Below are 16541 nucleotides of genomic sequence, written 5' to 3'. Positions count from 1 at the left end.
TGCTAGTATTCTCGAGGTGCTTAAGGGCATTTGATGTAGTATAATTTGATGTACACGTGTGATCACATTGCTTTCCTGCTAAAGAAAAAGAAAACAACTTCATGGCTCTGGAGAATGTGGAACCATTGCATTTTTTTTTCAAGGAGATTGCCGGGGAGAAGCCTTTATTTATAACTAGAGTAACTCTGCTTGTATTTGTTTTACAAATTCAGCTGCTCAGTAAGATTTACTTTAAATAAAAGGCTGTGAGTCAATACAAGCTTAAAAAGTTTTGTCCTAAAAGTCAAAATGGAATCCTAACATTTAAGATCTTTTGCTTTATCCAAAATGATCCATTCCTATTTCTCAAGTATGCCACTTGAATTCGCAACTCCTTTCATTTGGCATTATTTCCCCTGGAATGAAGAGCAAAGCCCTCCTCTCTGAGGCCGGCCTGGTAGTGCAGCAGTGAAGTTCACACGTTCAGCTTCACGGCGGCCCGGGCTTCACCGGTTCGGATCCCGGGTGCAGACATGACACCACTTGGCAAGCCATGCTGTGGTAGGCGTCCCACATATAAAGTAGAGGAAGATGGGCACGGATGTGAGCTCAGGGCCAGTCTTCCTCAGCAAAAAGGGGAGGATTGGCAGCAGTTAGCTCAGGGCTAATCTTCCTCAAAAAAAAAAGCCTTCTTCTCTGCTTTGTCTTAGAAAGGTACCTCTTTGGTTTAAACTCAAGTTCCACTTATTCCCTAAAGTCTCACCTGTGCTTTCACCTCTGAACTCCTGCAGCGCTTAACTTTTTCTAGCAGCAGTTTGATATGTAACATGTGCAAACTTTCTTGTAGTTTTTATTTTCCATATATGTTCTACGTCTCATTATTTTTATTAATTGGTCTCAAAGTTGGAATTCATGTTTTAGAACATTTGTATCCAAAGCTTCAAATATACTACCCATTACTTAACAGGTATTTATAAGCATCTCTTGTTGATAATGTTGAATTTAGAAAAATGGTTGATTTTGACTCTTATAAATAAAATCTTTAAATATTTTACAAAAGATACCTTGCCAGTTTTATTAATTTAAAATATGTTGGATTTTTCTTTTTTTCAAGAAATTGCATGTCCAAGCCCACCAGCAATTGCCAATGGAATTATTCTAGAGCAACATGACACTTACATATATAGACAGTCTATAACATATAAATGTGAGAAAGGATTCACCCTGGTCGGAGGCAACTCTATTCATTGCACTGTAAAAGATGGCCAAGGGGAATGGAGTGGCCCGCCACCTGAATGCAAAGGTAATCAGTTTGCATTGTTGTGTTTTTGTTGTATTCTTATCCTTAGGTCTATATATGGGCTTCAGGGAATCTGTGAACTCCCTGAGAAATGAATGTAACATATTGTACATATGCATATTTACATTTTTCTGGAGGGCACAATTTTTCATCAAATTCTCAGAGGGGCCTATGACTTCCAAAAAAGGGAAGAACCCTTGATGTGAGAACATGTGGTCATATGTAAATAAATAAATACACATACATAACACATAGAATATATATACACATATGCACGTATATATACATACATATGTCTCATGATTTTAGTGAATTGGCTTAACTTTGTTGTTTCTTACCATGTTACTTTCAATAAGTTACCGTAGATATCTCTTTGTTTATACAAAGGGTATACAAAGTGGTTCATTTTGTACAATTGGGAGGGAATCTTAGGTTGAACTGAGGGGTCTAGATAGTGATCATACATGTGACAACTGAGAGAAACTCTTGCCTGCAGCTGTTGACTTCATTGAATTACCTTCATTTATTTCCCACCTGCAGAATTTCTCTTATTGACTGTTCTCTCTTCATCCTTCTAGACACTTTTTTTCCCCAGTGCCTTTTCATACCTAGGCCGTACTCTCAGAATCTTTAGAACTCCTTTTTAAATATAGTTTTGAAGAGATAGAAGACCAGTGAAGCTGGATTATAACATTGCACAGTACCAGTAGATGGCATTTGTGTAAGCAGTGTCTAATTTGAATGCCAATAGACCTCAAGCACATGCTACCTTTAGAATTATACTTGAAATTCTATTAGCTTGAATTTTTGAGTGTCCTTGCTTGTTAAAAATAGTTCTTTTATTATAAGTGGTATATGTAAACATAGTGAGATAATATTAAAACCAGGCAGGTGAGTATAAAATTAGGAGTAAAAATCTCCTCTCTATCCCTACTCCTACTCCCAGAAGTAACCATTGTTTACAAATTTTTGAGTTTTATTATAGAAAATAAATAGACAGGCACACACATATTTCTTTTTTAAACCATATCAGTTGTATGGATATATCATTTATTTAACCAGTCTCCTATTGAAGGGAATTTCGATTTTGGTTCTAGGTTTTTTTCTTTTTTAAATTATTATTACAAAAGAAGCTACAACAAATATTATTATACGTTTGTTCGTTGCACATGTGTGCAAGCACGTTATGTACAATAAAGTCCTTGCAGTGTAATTACTGTATCAAAGGTGTATGCGTTTATTGTTTGAATTCATGTAATTATGAGTGAACTTTGCTATGTGTTTATTTTTTTTAATTTGACCGTTTGATCCACTTCATATTTATTTTCCCCTGTTTTATTAAATCATCACTTATTTAGAACTTACAACTCTGTGGTAGTGCCCAAGTAGCTCATGGCAGGCCAATGCTGCTATTACAATAACTACAAAACCTGGGTAGACTTTTTTAAAAATCATGTTTTTAAAAACATAAGATACAGCTGTAGGAACGACTAGGACAAAATGAACTAAAATTCCTGGGGGTGAGGAGTGAAGGGAAATGATTCTGAGGCACGCCTGGGCTGAGGATCAATCTTGACCCAGATAAAAGACCACTCCCAGCAAAGAGAGAAACTAGCAAAGCTTTTAATGGTTGTGTAGGATAATACAGTGAAAATCGGGGTCCCAGTGCAGACCTAGCTTTTCCCAAGGGCCGTTTGCTGATTTCTGGGACTGCTTGTGAGACTGAGGAGTTAGACCCAAATCTTCGGAAGGACAAAATGAAATCTGTCTGAACTTTTGTGGTATTGGGGTAACAAATACCCATCGGAGGAACAGGCTCATATCAGGCATATGTCCAGTCTCCTCCTTAAGACGTTTGTGCCCATTTCGAAACTCTGTGAGAAAGGAAGTTAGATTGCTGGGCTGGGGGATTTTCTAGATCTCCTGCAATCTCTCAGGGCTGAGGAAACAAGGATCCACCAGACTGTCAATCAAAAGCCCAGAAAGGCCCCTCTCAAGGAGCAGAGGCAAGAGCAGAGGTAAACTGTCTTGCTAAGAATATAACCCCACTCAGTCTCTGATAGGCTGAGGGTGTGATCATCGCAAACCAATCTACCCATCAGAAAATGGGACCCTCTTTTTGGAAGATAATATTATCTGAACGTTTTATATACAGTGTCTGGCATACAACAACAAAAAATTATTAGACACGGTAAGAAGCAAGAAATATAACCAAATCAGGGGAAAGCAAAACCAGATAAAGAGGATCCAGATAATTGTGTTAGCAGACAGGGACTTTAAAATGAGTGATTAATATCTTTAAGATATCAAAGGAAAAGACAGAATTTCAAGAGGATCGGAATCTATAAAAATGGAGTGAAACAGACATTCTACAATGGGAGAAAATAATATTTGAAATTAAGAACACAATAGGTAGTGATTTGGACACAGCAGGAGGCAGTATCAGGAACTGGAAGAAGAGTTAATGAAAAATGTCCAAACTGAAGCAAAAAGAGAACCAAGAATGTAAAATAGAGAAGTTTGAGACCTTTGAGACATGTCGAACTGTTCTAACATATGTTAGAAAAAGAGGAGAGAGAGAAAAAAAGATAAATAGGAGCAGAAGAAACATTCAAAGAGACAATGACTGAGAATTTTCCCAAACTGAAGAAGTGCATCGGTCAGCAGATTCCACAAGCTCTCAGGACTCTGAGCAGAATAAAAACAAAACGCTTCCAGGCGCCTCCTAGCAAAACTCTGGAAACTCAAAACAACGGTAGAAGCACTGAGACAAAAGGACAGAGTACCTTCAAAGGAGTAACAATAAAACCGATCACTGATTTCTCAACAAAAATTGTGGAAGCAAAAAGACAATAGGAAGAAATCTTCAAAATACTGCAAGAAAATTACTGTTCACCTGGGATTCTATACCCAATGACTATATCCTTTAAAACTGCAGAATAAAGATGGTCTCATACAAAAGCTAAAGGAAGTTGTTACCAGCAGACCAGATCTACACAGAATGAAAAACTAAAGGAAATCCTTCAGGTAGAATGAAAAAAAATCCCAAGTAAAACATGAAAATGCAAGAGGAAATGAAGAACAAAGGGCAAATGAATGCTGACTTTACAAAACAATAAATGCAATGTCTGATGGGGTTTGAATTGTATGTAGAATACAAATGGACAATAGCAATAAAGCAAAAGGCAGAAAGAGGTAAATCAAATTTAAAAGTTACAAGGTTTCTAGCAGTACTAAAAAATTACAAAAGTATTAATTTGCATAATTGACTTATAGTCTAATACAAATTGTAATCTCTAGGGTTGTCATGAAAATAATAGTAAAAGAAAGTACAAATCACAAGCTAATAAAGGAAAGATAATGAATATTTAATCCAAAGAGAATAAGGGAGGAAAAGAAATAGACATAAAATAGATAGGTGGAATAGAAAGCTAATAATAAGGTATTTGATATAAACCCAGTAATATCAGTAATTACATTAAATATAATTTGACTAAGATTGTCAGACTAGATTAAAAAATAAAATCTATTTATTTGCTGTTTATAAGAGACTGTTTATAGTAAGAACACTGAATAGTTGAAAGTAAAGGATAGAAAAATATACTATGCAAGCAATTACCAAAAAAACCCAAAGCTGGTACAACTCTATTAATATCAAAGTATGCTTTAAGATAAGATAGTTCATAACGATAAAGGGGTGGGTTCAACAGAAATATATCACAATCTGAAATCTATGTGCATTTGGAAAAGTAGCTTTAAGCCATAGCGTAGCAAAAATGGACGGGTAGAAAAATAGACAAATTTACGATTATAGTTTGAGAATTCCACATATCCATCTCAATAGTTAATAGAAAGAGGAACAAAAATAGAAAGAGGAACAAAAATCAGTAAGAAAATAGAAGATCTGAGCAACAATTAAACTTTGAAAAATTGACATACAAGCTCATTGAACTTTATAAGGACAGGTGTTAAAATTTTTTCAAGTATACATGGAAGAGTCACCATATGCTGGGCCTTAACTCACAATGCATTTCAGAAGACTGAAATTATTCAGAACATGCTTCCTGATCACAATGGAATTCAACTAGACATCAAATGACGAAAAGATAATTGGAAAAGTAGTTCCCAGGAAATTCAAGCTATCGTAGTATATAGGTCCTCTGGATCAAAAATGAGAACGAACTTAGAACAAAAAATAAATGTTATACATGATGGCCTTATATGAAAAGTCCATATAATAACTTCATTTATCCTAATAATAATATCTATCATTTTCTGAGTGCCTGCTAAGTGCTGTGTTACTTGCTATGTATTTTGCTTGAGTTGTCCCTTATGGCATCCAGTGAGATAGGTAAAAGAAGCAGAAATAAGTGACATATGACATCTGAGCGCCTAAAGTAGAATGTGTACTGATAGGTGCTGGCTCTGATAGTGTTGGATGATTTAAAATGTTGCTTCACAGATAGATGGTGTATGCAATAACGTACCTAAGTTATTTCCCCTATTCCTTACAATAATGTTATACACTCTTCTTTGGTTTTATCCTCATTTTACAGATGGGAAAACCAAAGTTTAGAGAGATTAGAGAAATTGTCAATGGTCTCTAGTGTGTGGTGAAATAGGCTTAAGCTCTACTCAATACTTCCTGAAGAGGGAGTTTGTATAAGCAACCCAAAGTCAAGCAGGCACCTAACATTTCACTGTGTTGTTAGATTTGTGATTCTCAGAATAGGATCTTAACTGAAGGTGCACTTCAGATATTTGTAACCTGACCTAAAATCCAAAGAGAAACTAACTAATGTATGTAAAGTTGGTAACCAGCACAAGAGGAGAAAAAGGGAATTATTTTATTCCAATTGACTTTATTACTTTAAAAAAGAAGTGAAACAGAGCAAGTGCCCAAGGTCACTAACATGTCCTTGAAAGCTTTGGAAAAAGTAACTATGTTGTGATTGTCTCCACTGATCCAGTTGTTGCGTCCAGCTGTTCTTTGGTCTTCGCATGAGTGAAGGAAGACAATTTATGAGAGAAAATAGCTTTATTTGAGGTGTGTCACAGAATGAGATCACTGTTGACTCTAACTTTGGTTTCCCTTCTTCAGACAGAAAACAGTTTAAGAACCTCAATACTACTGTGGTGTAAATCCACTTTAGTTGCCTGTAGGTAATCTATATCAAAGAAAAAACAAAGGAGCATTTTAGTTCCTTCGAAAATACACAGTAAGACTTGGCCTCCTAAAAGTCATATCTAGGTATTTGTGGGGAATTAAGGGAAGAGTCATAGAGCAAGCAATTGGTTTCTAAATCTTAACTTGGACATCATTATTTAGCTAACTTTTTAAAAATATTTTTCTTCTACAGATAGTTCTCAGATTTCCAAGGTCACACCAGCGGTTCAGAAACCCACCACTGTAGATGTTACAGCTACTGAAGCCCCATCAACTCCTCAGAAAACCAGTGCTGTAAATGTTACAGGTACTGAAGCCCCATCTCCTCCTCAGAAAACCAGTGCTGTAAATGTTACAGGTACTGAAGCCCCATCAACTCCTCAGAAAACCAGTGCTGTAAATGTTCCAACTACAGAAGCCCCATCAACTCCTCAGAAACCCACCATAGTAAATTCTTCAGCTACAAAGTTCCCACTGATTCCTCAGAGACCCTCCATTGTAGATATCCCAGCTACAGAAGCCCCATCAACTCCTCAGAAACCCACTACAATAAATTCTTCAGCTACAAAGTCCTCACTAATTCCTCAGAGACCCTCCATTGTAGATATCCCAGCTACAGAAGCCCCATCAACTCCTCAGAAACCCACCACAATACATTCTTCAGCTACAAAGTTCCCACTGATTCCTCAGAGACCCACCATTGTAGATATCCCAGCTACAGAAGCCCCATCAACTCCTCAGAAACCCACCACAATACATTCTTCAGCTACAAAGTTCCCGCTAATTCCTCAGAGACCCACCATTGTAGATATTCCAGCTGCAGAAGCCCCATCAACTCCTCAGAAACCCACCACAATACATTCTTCAGCTATGAAGTTCCCACTGATTCCTCAGAGACCCACCATTGTAGATATTCCAGCTACAGAAGCCCCATCAACTCCTCAGAAACCCACCACAATACATTCTTCAGCTACAAAGTTCCCGCTAATTCCTCAGAGACCCACCATTGTAGATATTCCAGCTGCAGAAGCCCCATCAACTCCTCAGAAACCCACCACAATACATTCTTCAGCTATGAAGTTCCCACTGATTCCTCAGAGACCCACCATTGTAGATATTCCAGCTACAGAAGCCCCATCAACTCCTCAGAAACCCACCACAATACATTCTTCAGCTACAAAGTTCCCGCTAATTCCTCAGAGACCCACCATTGTAGATATTCCAGCTACAGAAGCCCCATCAACTCCTCAGAAACCCACCACAATACATTCTTCAGCTACAAAGTTCCCACTAATTCCTCAGAAACCCTCCAATGTAAATATCCCAGCTACAGAAACCCCATCAACTCCTCAGAAACCCACTGCAGCAAATGTTTCAGCCACAACAGCCGAAAAATCGCCAATATCAAACTCTCTATCTGCCGAGACCCCACCAGCAGCCCAGAATCCCATCGTGGCAAATGCTTCTGCTACACAGTTCACCCCAGTAACCCAAAGACTCAACACAGCAAAAGCTTCTTTTACACAGAGTCTTCCAGGAACACGAAAGTCCACTGCTGTACATGCCCCAGTGACTAAGCATGTCCATACAAAACAAAGATTGACCTCTGCTGCTCATATTACAGCGACACAGAATCTAGCTGTTCCCAGTACAACCACGCGTTTTCATACAACAAGCACGTCAAAAGGTCAGTAAATACCGTTCAGGTTTCCTAAGTGTGGATCTAATGTGCAGTGGTGGAAATTTCAACTTGACTGGATTTGCAAAATTAAATAACCTATGATTTATTAGAGCCAGAGTTTTTTTCATACTAATGTTCTTGACTTTCTTCAGTGGTAGGTTGGGATTATGCTAGGGCAAATCTTTTCAGGGCAAATCTATATTTTGCAATAATATAGAAAAAGGTTGTGGCTCCGTAAGAACAATGCTAAATTAAGATTGGTGAAGAAATTCTGTTTTCTGTGTTAGCTTTAGGGAGGCACTAATATGTACCATCCATAAGGTTGATTTCTGGGTCTGGGTTATTGACAGACACCCATTCCTCCAGCATGCTAAAGGATCTCTCCAGGTGTGCTAGAGTTGCTAATGTGGTAAAGCATCTCAGCAGTGTCTTCTAAGTAACTGAAAACAGAGTTCTTTGAAATAGTTCATGTTAATACAAGGCTTTTTAAATGATGGTTTTTATGAAGGTGGAGTAATATATGCCACAGGCTTTAGAAAAATACCTGTTGAGGGAATGAATGAAACTCCTCCTGGTAATTAATGCTACTTCAGGCCACCAAGTTGTCTTCTTGCCTCACAGCTTGCCTAATGCATAGTCATTTTATAGACAGTCTTGTTCTCTAATAGAGAGGTCTATTTTTTTTTACGTTCCATGGAGAAATCTCAATAGGACTGAGAAAAGATTTGTTTTTAAATTTTTCACTTTTTCATTGAGGTCAACACATATACAGAAAACCACATAAAACATACCTGCACCGCTCAATAACTTTTCTAAAGCAAATATTTATGTAACCACCACAAATGTCAAGAAACAGAACATTAGCAGCCTCTCAAATTTGCCTCCTCGCTTTTCAGGTGCTCTCTTGATCTTGAACTCCATCCTCTGACTTCTCAAGACAGTAAGACTGTGGCTTTCTGCTCCCTACCCTACATGGCCTCGCCATTCCCCTCAGCTGCATGTATGCAAATCTCGTTCCATGCAGTTCTGTCTTGGTTTTCATCAGTTTCTGCCTGTCTTGGTTTGCTCTCTAGTGCCTTCAAATCATTGTTACTGTTGTTTTTCAATATTTTGTCCAGATTTCATAATTCCTATGTTAAAGTCTATTTTGCCATAACCCAGATAATTTTAAAGAACTTAAAACATTACAGATATTATTGTTGAAATTTCCTTTGCATATTTCTTTATTTCCTCGAGTAAAAAGCCAAATATACATAAATACATAAAATCTCACCCAATTTACTTCCCCTCTTAAAAAGCAGAACTTCATTTCCTGCCTGCTTTTGGTCGCTCTTCAGTGGCATCAAATAAATGTTTTTTAAAAATAGTTTTACACAACTGGACTATATTTTCAAAATGGTTTCATATATTTCATAATTGTTATCTTGAAGCCTATTCTGCCATTACGCGGATATTTTACGAATTTAAACATTACAGATATTATTGTTAGGGTTCACTTGTACCTTTCCACACTCCTCTTTCTCTTGCTCTAAGGCAATGTCTGCCCTGAGGTTGGTGCCCAATCTTCCTAATTTTTTTTATTGTTATGCTACTTGTATGTATACATTAGTGGTACATAATATTGTTTTGTATGGTTTTTATAGTTTACATAAACAGTGTGTCATATATTTCATTATCTAACTTGACTTCTTGCACTCAACATTGGTCTGTGGTTTGTTTTAATACATTTAGATTTAGTTTATTAATTTTAACACTTGTTGCGGTTACTGACTTCTTAAATTTTTATGACATCCCTGGGCCTAAAATTTTTAGATTGCGTATACCCAATGTTTAACAGGGCAAGGAAAAGAGAAATGTTTCACTTTATATAAATTAGTTATAGAACTAACTTTGTTGAAATATCTCTTTCTGCAAAAAATACAAGATAATTTAACAAATTTAAACTAAACCTGAATCAGTTATTATGGTAAAGATACAGTCAATATAGGAGATCAAATTTCTCTCTAATGTATGATTAATTTATTTTTAAATATCACATACCATATTTGCTCTTCCTGGAAAAAAAAAAAGTAGCTACCACTTACTGAGTATGTATTATGGTAACATATGCCATGCAACTTTCATTTGTCAACACTAGTCCTTACAACAACCTTGCAAAATAAGTATTTTTTAGCTTCATCTTGTAGGTGATGAATTCGACGCTTAGAGGTTAACTTATAGGATACATATACAGTGCATAGTTAATGAGGAGAAAAGTGAGGTTTAAACATATGTTCTGGGTCCAAATCCTGTGCTTTTTCTTCTGTGCAATATTGTCTGTTCTCAATGGTACTTTGAGTAAATTTACTCACTACTTAAGAGAGCAGCATATTTATTATTATAAATATACTTATGTGAAAGTAATTTTTTCAATGCCTCATTCCTAGTCACTGAAAGGTATAAATAATAATGCGATATGGTCATTTAGATTTTGACAGAGCCTGCTGAAAGAGACTTTAGCTTCTGATTGTTTCTTGACGATAGGATGGGATCGGCAGTTGTTTACTGTTTAAGCTTTCAAACTTGTTTCTTCCCATCAAGTCTATACCAGATTTAGGCGGTGTTTGTTTCAGTGTTCGATAACTTTCTTCATGGTTTATGTCTATAGTGTTAACTCTGTTGGATATTTCTAGGCACTGAGGTGTGTTACTTGATTAAGTTAATGTATAATTATTTTCATAAATTTATTCATAATTATTTCTTTCAGTTATGGAAATATGAGTTATTTTTGACCTTTCAAGTACAGTTTATCGATACATATATAAAATTGCTAGCAAATCAATGACTTTTTAAAATTCTTATTTTTGTAATTCTTTCTTTTTCTTCTTTAGGTGCTGTCATCATTGCATCTGGTAAGTTTGGCTCTCCAGCAGTTAAAAGAAATTGTCATCCCTGTGGGATGTACAATCCAGATTCGTGGAAGAGAATATTGTCGTTTAACTGTCTTAGAAATACTATTAAAATGCGTTGTTTACGGGTGCCCAAAAGAAAACAGGTAAATGCATTTTATCGGCATGTTTTGTGGACACCACTGGGTACCCGGTATGTTCCTAAGTATTCTCAACCATGTTCTTGTTCCAAGGTAGTTTCAGGACAACTTCGAATCATTAGGCCAATCAATCAAGTATTATTGAGTGCCTATTGTCTCAATGCATCTTTCTAGGAGCTGAAGAACACACAGAGGCAGTTATCAATACAGTTTCTATCCTCAAGTATTTTGTGATTAATCATAAACTTCTCCTTGGCTGTTTCTAGATTTGTCCTATCCCAAATGAAGAGTGCTACTTTTGATTAAATCCTCTTCCTTCTCCCTTCTCATTCAGTGATTTAAAGCAAAGTTATCTTCAGAAAGTATTCTGTTGCTATAAATATGAGGCCAAAAACATATATCTGTGTTGAAATTTCTTCTAGCGTTTGGTCTGGTCCTTTTTTTGTCCATAAATATGTTATTTGATGTTATGCATTAGCAAGAAGATTAATAAACTAAAGATGGTGAGAGAAATATTTGCTAAGAAGCAATACAACTAAATTGGCATTTGATAAGTAATGTCCAATAGAAAATACACTCATTATAAGAGTGCATATGTTAAAATTATATCTTTATAAGCTGAAGTCTCCTATTTTATGTATGCATAAATTAGCCAAGGGACAATAACGCAGAAAGCAGGTATTTTTATTATTATCATTATTTATTGTAGTTCTTTTATATTGTGAATGAACCTCTCCTAAGCAAGAAGATTTATCTTTAAAGATTCCAAGAGTTGGAATTCACTTTGTTCATTCTATATTGTAAATAGAAATAAATGTATTCCAAATGAAAATCTCATGATTCAGTGATTTAATGTGGACAACAGTGATGAGTTTTTTCTCACTGGCTCAGTGGCGTCAATGAAGGTTTGAAGTGCATATGATTTTCTCTGAAATTCTTGAAGTCTGTCCTATGTGATCTCTCAGAAACCTTTTCTTAGAGTTAGTTCTAATTGCAACTTGTACTCAGAAATAAAGAGGAGCTCTTTCGCTCTTAAATCAGACATATGGCAATAATTTTCTTTGGGATCCTATACTTGTAAAATATAATTCTGAAAATTATCTTTATCTCTTACATTTAGTCTGTGAATCAGGTCACTTTTTTCATTTTAAAGATACCAAACTCTACTTGCAAGGAAATTGCTTTTATTGATTGTGCTGCAGTGTAAGAGAATGATACAGATGATATTAGAACTTCAGAAGTATTTGAATTTTTTCCTATGTAATTCTGCTAAGAAAGAGAGTCTGACTAATCTCAAAACTTCCTTATTTGCTGCAATTTTTTTGTTGTTATTGCCCTCTTTTTTTTTTTTTTTTTTTTTTGGTGAGGAAGATTGGCCCGGAGCTAACTTCTGTTGCCAATCTTCCTCATTTTTGCTTGAGAAAGACTGTCCCTGAGCGAACGTCTGTGCCCATCTCCCTCTATTTTATATGTGGGATGCTGCCACAGCATGGCTTGATGAATGGTATGTAGGTCTGCACCTGGGATCCGAACCCGTGAATCCCAGGCCACCAAAGGCCACCATGAGATTAACCACTACACCACCAGCCTGGCCCCTCAAGGAGCTTGTTAGACATCCTTTTCCTAATCATCTCCCATGAAATTTTAATATCACAGATATATTGTAAATCTATTTATGTGCTGTGTGTATGTCCATACTTTCTACGTAAAAAGGGAAGTGTTTTTTTACCCTTTTGGTACTATCCACATTGAAGAACATGCTCTATATAGTTGTGTTTTTGTTCTTGCTTTTTATGACAATATTGTATAGCAGAAAGGCTTGTGCTTTGGAGTCAGCCAGACCTTGATTGAATCCTGGTTTTGTTTTGTTTTTTTCATTTAGTAATTATTTCAACCCAAGTGATTAACTTAATCTGAGTTCCAATTTTCTCATTTATGAGATGAAGATTGTGATTCCTATTTAAAGTCTTTGAAGCTTAATGAGATAATAGATATGAAAACTCCCAGCACAGTGCTAGAAATTGAATAAATATTAGCTTAAAGAAGTCATAGAATGCAGTCACAATTATTTTTCTAAGATGGATTTCGGACAATTTGTCATTCCCTCTGGCCACCCCAAAGAATAAGGGTAGTCCTTTGTTGAGGTCATATTTGTGCTTTTGCTGAGTGGCAAGTACTGTGCTGAGATTTTTATATATATTATTTCATTTACTCCTCACAACAATCCTATAAAGGTAGCTGTGTCTCATTTTTTAGCTGAGAAAACTGTGGTTGTGCAAGATTCGTAATTTGTGCAAGGTCACATAGCTATTAGGCACTTAAATAAAGGCAGATGACTAGTTTCTCCAGCACGAGGTACTTGAAAGGATAGAAAGATTCTTGTCCTAGTATCAGGACAGGAAACTGTGGAACCCATTTGACAATTAAGATAGTCCTGATTCTTTACAATTGCTTTTTTTCTCTCCATTGGTGAAATCCTATATTGGGACATTCATAAATTGCTTATGGGGATTAATAATAATCCCATATGGGATCAATTGAAGGGATTATTAAGGAAAAAAATCAAAGAATACTCAGTGAAATATCTAAAATACTTCTTTTGTATCCTTTAAATATCATGTGCTTATCTATTTGTTTTATGTCTATACCTGAAAATGGCATATATTATAGACTAGCCCAAATTGAAGTGTGCTTTTAAGAGCCTTGACTCATTGGTGGCTATTTGAAATGCATAAGATGCTGATATAAAGGTCTTTACTGTATCTTATTAACTGGCCCTATTCATGGCAAACTTGTATCCCATTATAAAGTGACTTCAATTATCTACAGGTAAGTCAGATAATATAATCATGTAATTTTTCAGTGATCTGCTTAATCTGGAAAGGAAAGTGTGATTCTCTTCTTTATTTAAAAACTTTGAAGAAATACAGAGACACAGAAAGTCCAATGATACTAGCAAGGCACTTAGAGGGTCCTGTGGATGTTGCTGAGGGAGCGTGGTGAATCCTGATTTATAAATCTGAAACTTTAAGGTTTACTCAAGCACATTCTCTTTCCTTCTACAAAAGTCTTTTTCTAGTGTGACTTCACTTGTCCCCAGACCTCAATACCTTTATTTTCTTACAGGATTATAAGGAAGAACAAAACCTATCCATAACTTTCTCAGTTTTTCGTGGCATCTGGGCTGCATTTCTACTTTATTAGGTATACAAGTGAGGCCTTTTGAAGTGGCTGGGTGCACCCACATTTCTTCAGAAGCATCATTTAACACCAGATCTTACAGTAGAATTCTGACTTGGGTTCTTTGGAAATAGAGATGATCCTCTGTACATTAATGGTCTCAGTTTTCTCATCTGCAAAAAGAATATCATTTGATGCAATTTAATAAATATTTACTAAGTACTTTTTACTATTTTATAAGCACTGTGCTAGTTATTGGAGGTGATCAAATGAGACAATAGGTGTCAAACTGCTTTACAGCGTTTTAAACACTATGTAAATATAGTTCCACATAATGAGGAATGTTACTAAAATACTCCTTTAACTTGGAGAAAACCATTTTCTAAAATTATGTAATTTTCCTGCCTAAGAGCTCTTCAATTAATGATAAGGAACATTGGAAGCATAATCATAATTTTATTCATAATTTCATAGTTTTATTTATCCCAAAGTGCATAAATATTAAATCGACACTGTTTCACCTTTGGGATGGTTTTCTGTAGACACCAAATTAATTTTGAGATCAAAAACAATTGCCTTTGTACCTTAAAGTTTTCTATGTTTCTAATTTGGGAGATAATACTCTCGTTAATTTATAAGGAATCATTTATCTAGAATTATGTTTCTCATATTTCTGTATCTTGATTTGGTTTTCTGTCAAACAGTCAACCTCCACACACTTTCTTCTAAAATTATATATATGTTCTGATCAGTATTCTAGGAATAAGCTCTTACTTCTGACATCCAGATATTTTGGATCATTTTTAAATTTCTCTCTTCATTTATCATTCAGATTGAAAATGGGATGTTTTTGCAACATTTGAAAATGGGATTAGAGGGAATGGTGAAGGGAAAAGAAACCCCAAATTTTTGAGAAGCCATGATTTATTTTATGAATACAGTCTTTCTAAGCTAATGATACTGTAGGAGGAAATCAGTTAAAGAAATTGGGTAAAATACTGTGAAAACTTACCCATGGTGGAAATAGCTGCTTTCTACGTCATATATCCATTTGGTAGTGCAATTGCATGACATCTATATTTTGCTGATTTGGAACCAGATATACTTATTAGTCACATTACCTTCAGTTGCTTTTCTAGTGTCACCTCTAATTTCTTTTGTAGTACAGATCAAAAGAGTAGAGTTCAAGGGCATTGGAGGGTGGAGTGGGGAGGAAAAGGGAGGCCCAGGGTGGTGGGTGGAAAGGGCAAATGGGTGATTTTAAGAAAACAGATTGTGTGTAAGAAGCAAGCTATAAAAATTATTTGCTGTTGACCAACTTATTTGAACAATTGTTTGCTGTCGTTCAAGTCAAAATAGTGCATTTAATTTTAAAAGTAAATATTAGCTTTCCGAAGTGAAATTTTATCTGCAATAGGCTGAATGCTGAAAAACATATTCTGTAGGCAAACTAAATATATTTTACCCTCTGTGCTCAGATGACGATACCTTTCCTATGATGGAGAAATGCCTACATCTCTATTATCTTTACTATGAACTAAGTAAATTACCTTTCCGTTAACCACATAGGTAACCTTCACCCTTCTCAGACTCAATTTACTCATCTATAAATGACAGTGAATGCCAGGATACCTTCTAGTGCTAAAATTACATAATTCAGTCGTCATATTTGCATGATCAATGATCAAAACATTTAAAATTGAACATGATGGGGTTGAAACAATTTAGAATCCTCTCAAACCTGTCATTTTATTTGAGCATTGTGATACTTTAATTATTTTCTCTCATTTTTCTTTGAAAGAAAACAAGACAAATAGCATGCAATGCTTATTGTCAAACTTGTGACATAAAGTAGCCATATCCAGGGGCTGGCCCGGTGGCGCAGTGGTTAAGTGCACACGTTCTGCTTCAGCGGCCCGGGGTTCACCGGTTCGGATCCCGAGTGTGGACATGGCACTGCTTGGCAAGCCATGCTGTGGTAGGCGTCCCACATATAAAATAGAGGAAGATGGGCACGGATGTTAGCTCAGCGCCTGTCTTACTCAGCAAAAAGAGGAGGATTGGCAGCAGTTAGCTCAGAGCTAATCTTCCTCAAAAAAATAAAAAAATAAAAAGAATTAAAAAAAGAAGCCATATACAAAATATAATTCATGTCTCCTATTTTTTCTTTAACTTGCCTTGTAGCCAGTATGCTTGTCATTGTGAA

General features: G+C 35.9%; 1 protein-coding gene across 39 annotated transcripts in view; it reads left to right on the top strand.

The window, feature by feature from the left end:
- CD55 (CD55 molecule (Cromer blood group)) overlaps window positions 1–16541 on the top strand; it is a 40131-nt gene that overhangs the window by 8410 nt on the left and 15180 nt on the right. For 10 of the 39 annotated variants that reach the window (XR_011532151.1, XR_011532150.1, XM_070591342.1 and 7 more), the window contains exons 6-8: window positions 1094–1282; window positions 6640–6753; window positions 10998–11018. Coding sequence is in view for 29 of the 39 variants with exons in the window: in XM_070591342.1 (XP_070447443.1) it covers window positions 1094–1282; window positions 6640–6753; window positions 10998–11018 (324 nt within the window). In the remaining 10 variants the exon portion in view is untranslated. Of the gene's footprint in view, window positions 1–1093; window positions 1283–6639; window positions 6805–8070; window positions 8153–10997; window positions 16388–16541 lie in introns of those variants that run through there. The other 29 variants (XR_011532149.1, XR_011532147.1, XM_070591333.1 and 26 more) reach the window with 9 other exon arrangements.

This window comes from Equus przewalskii, chromosome 23 (genome assembly GCF_037783145.1).
Source record: "Equus przewalskii isolate Varuska chromosome 23, EquPr2, whole genome shotgun sequence".
In the NCBI taxonomy this organism is placed as follows: domain Eukaryota; kingdom Metazoa; phylum Chordata; class Mammalia; order Perissodactyla; family Equidae; genus Equus; species Equus przewalskii.
This window is presented reverse-complemented; position numbering and strand designations above follow the sequence as displayed.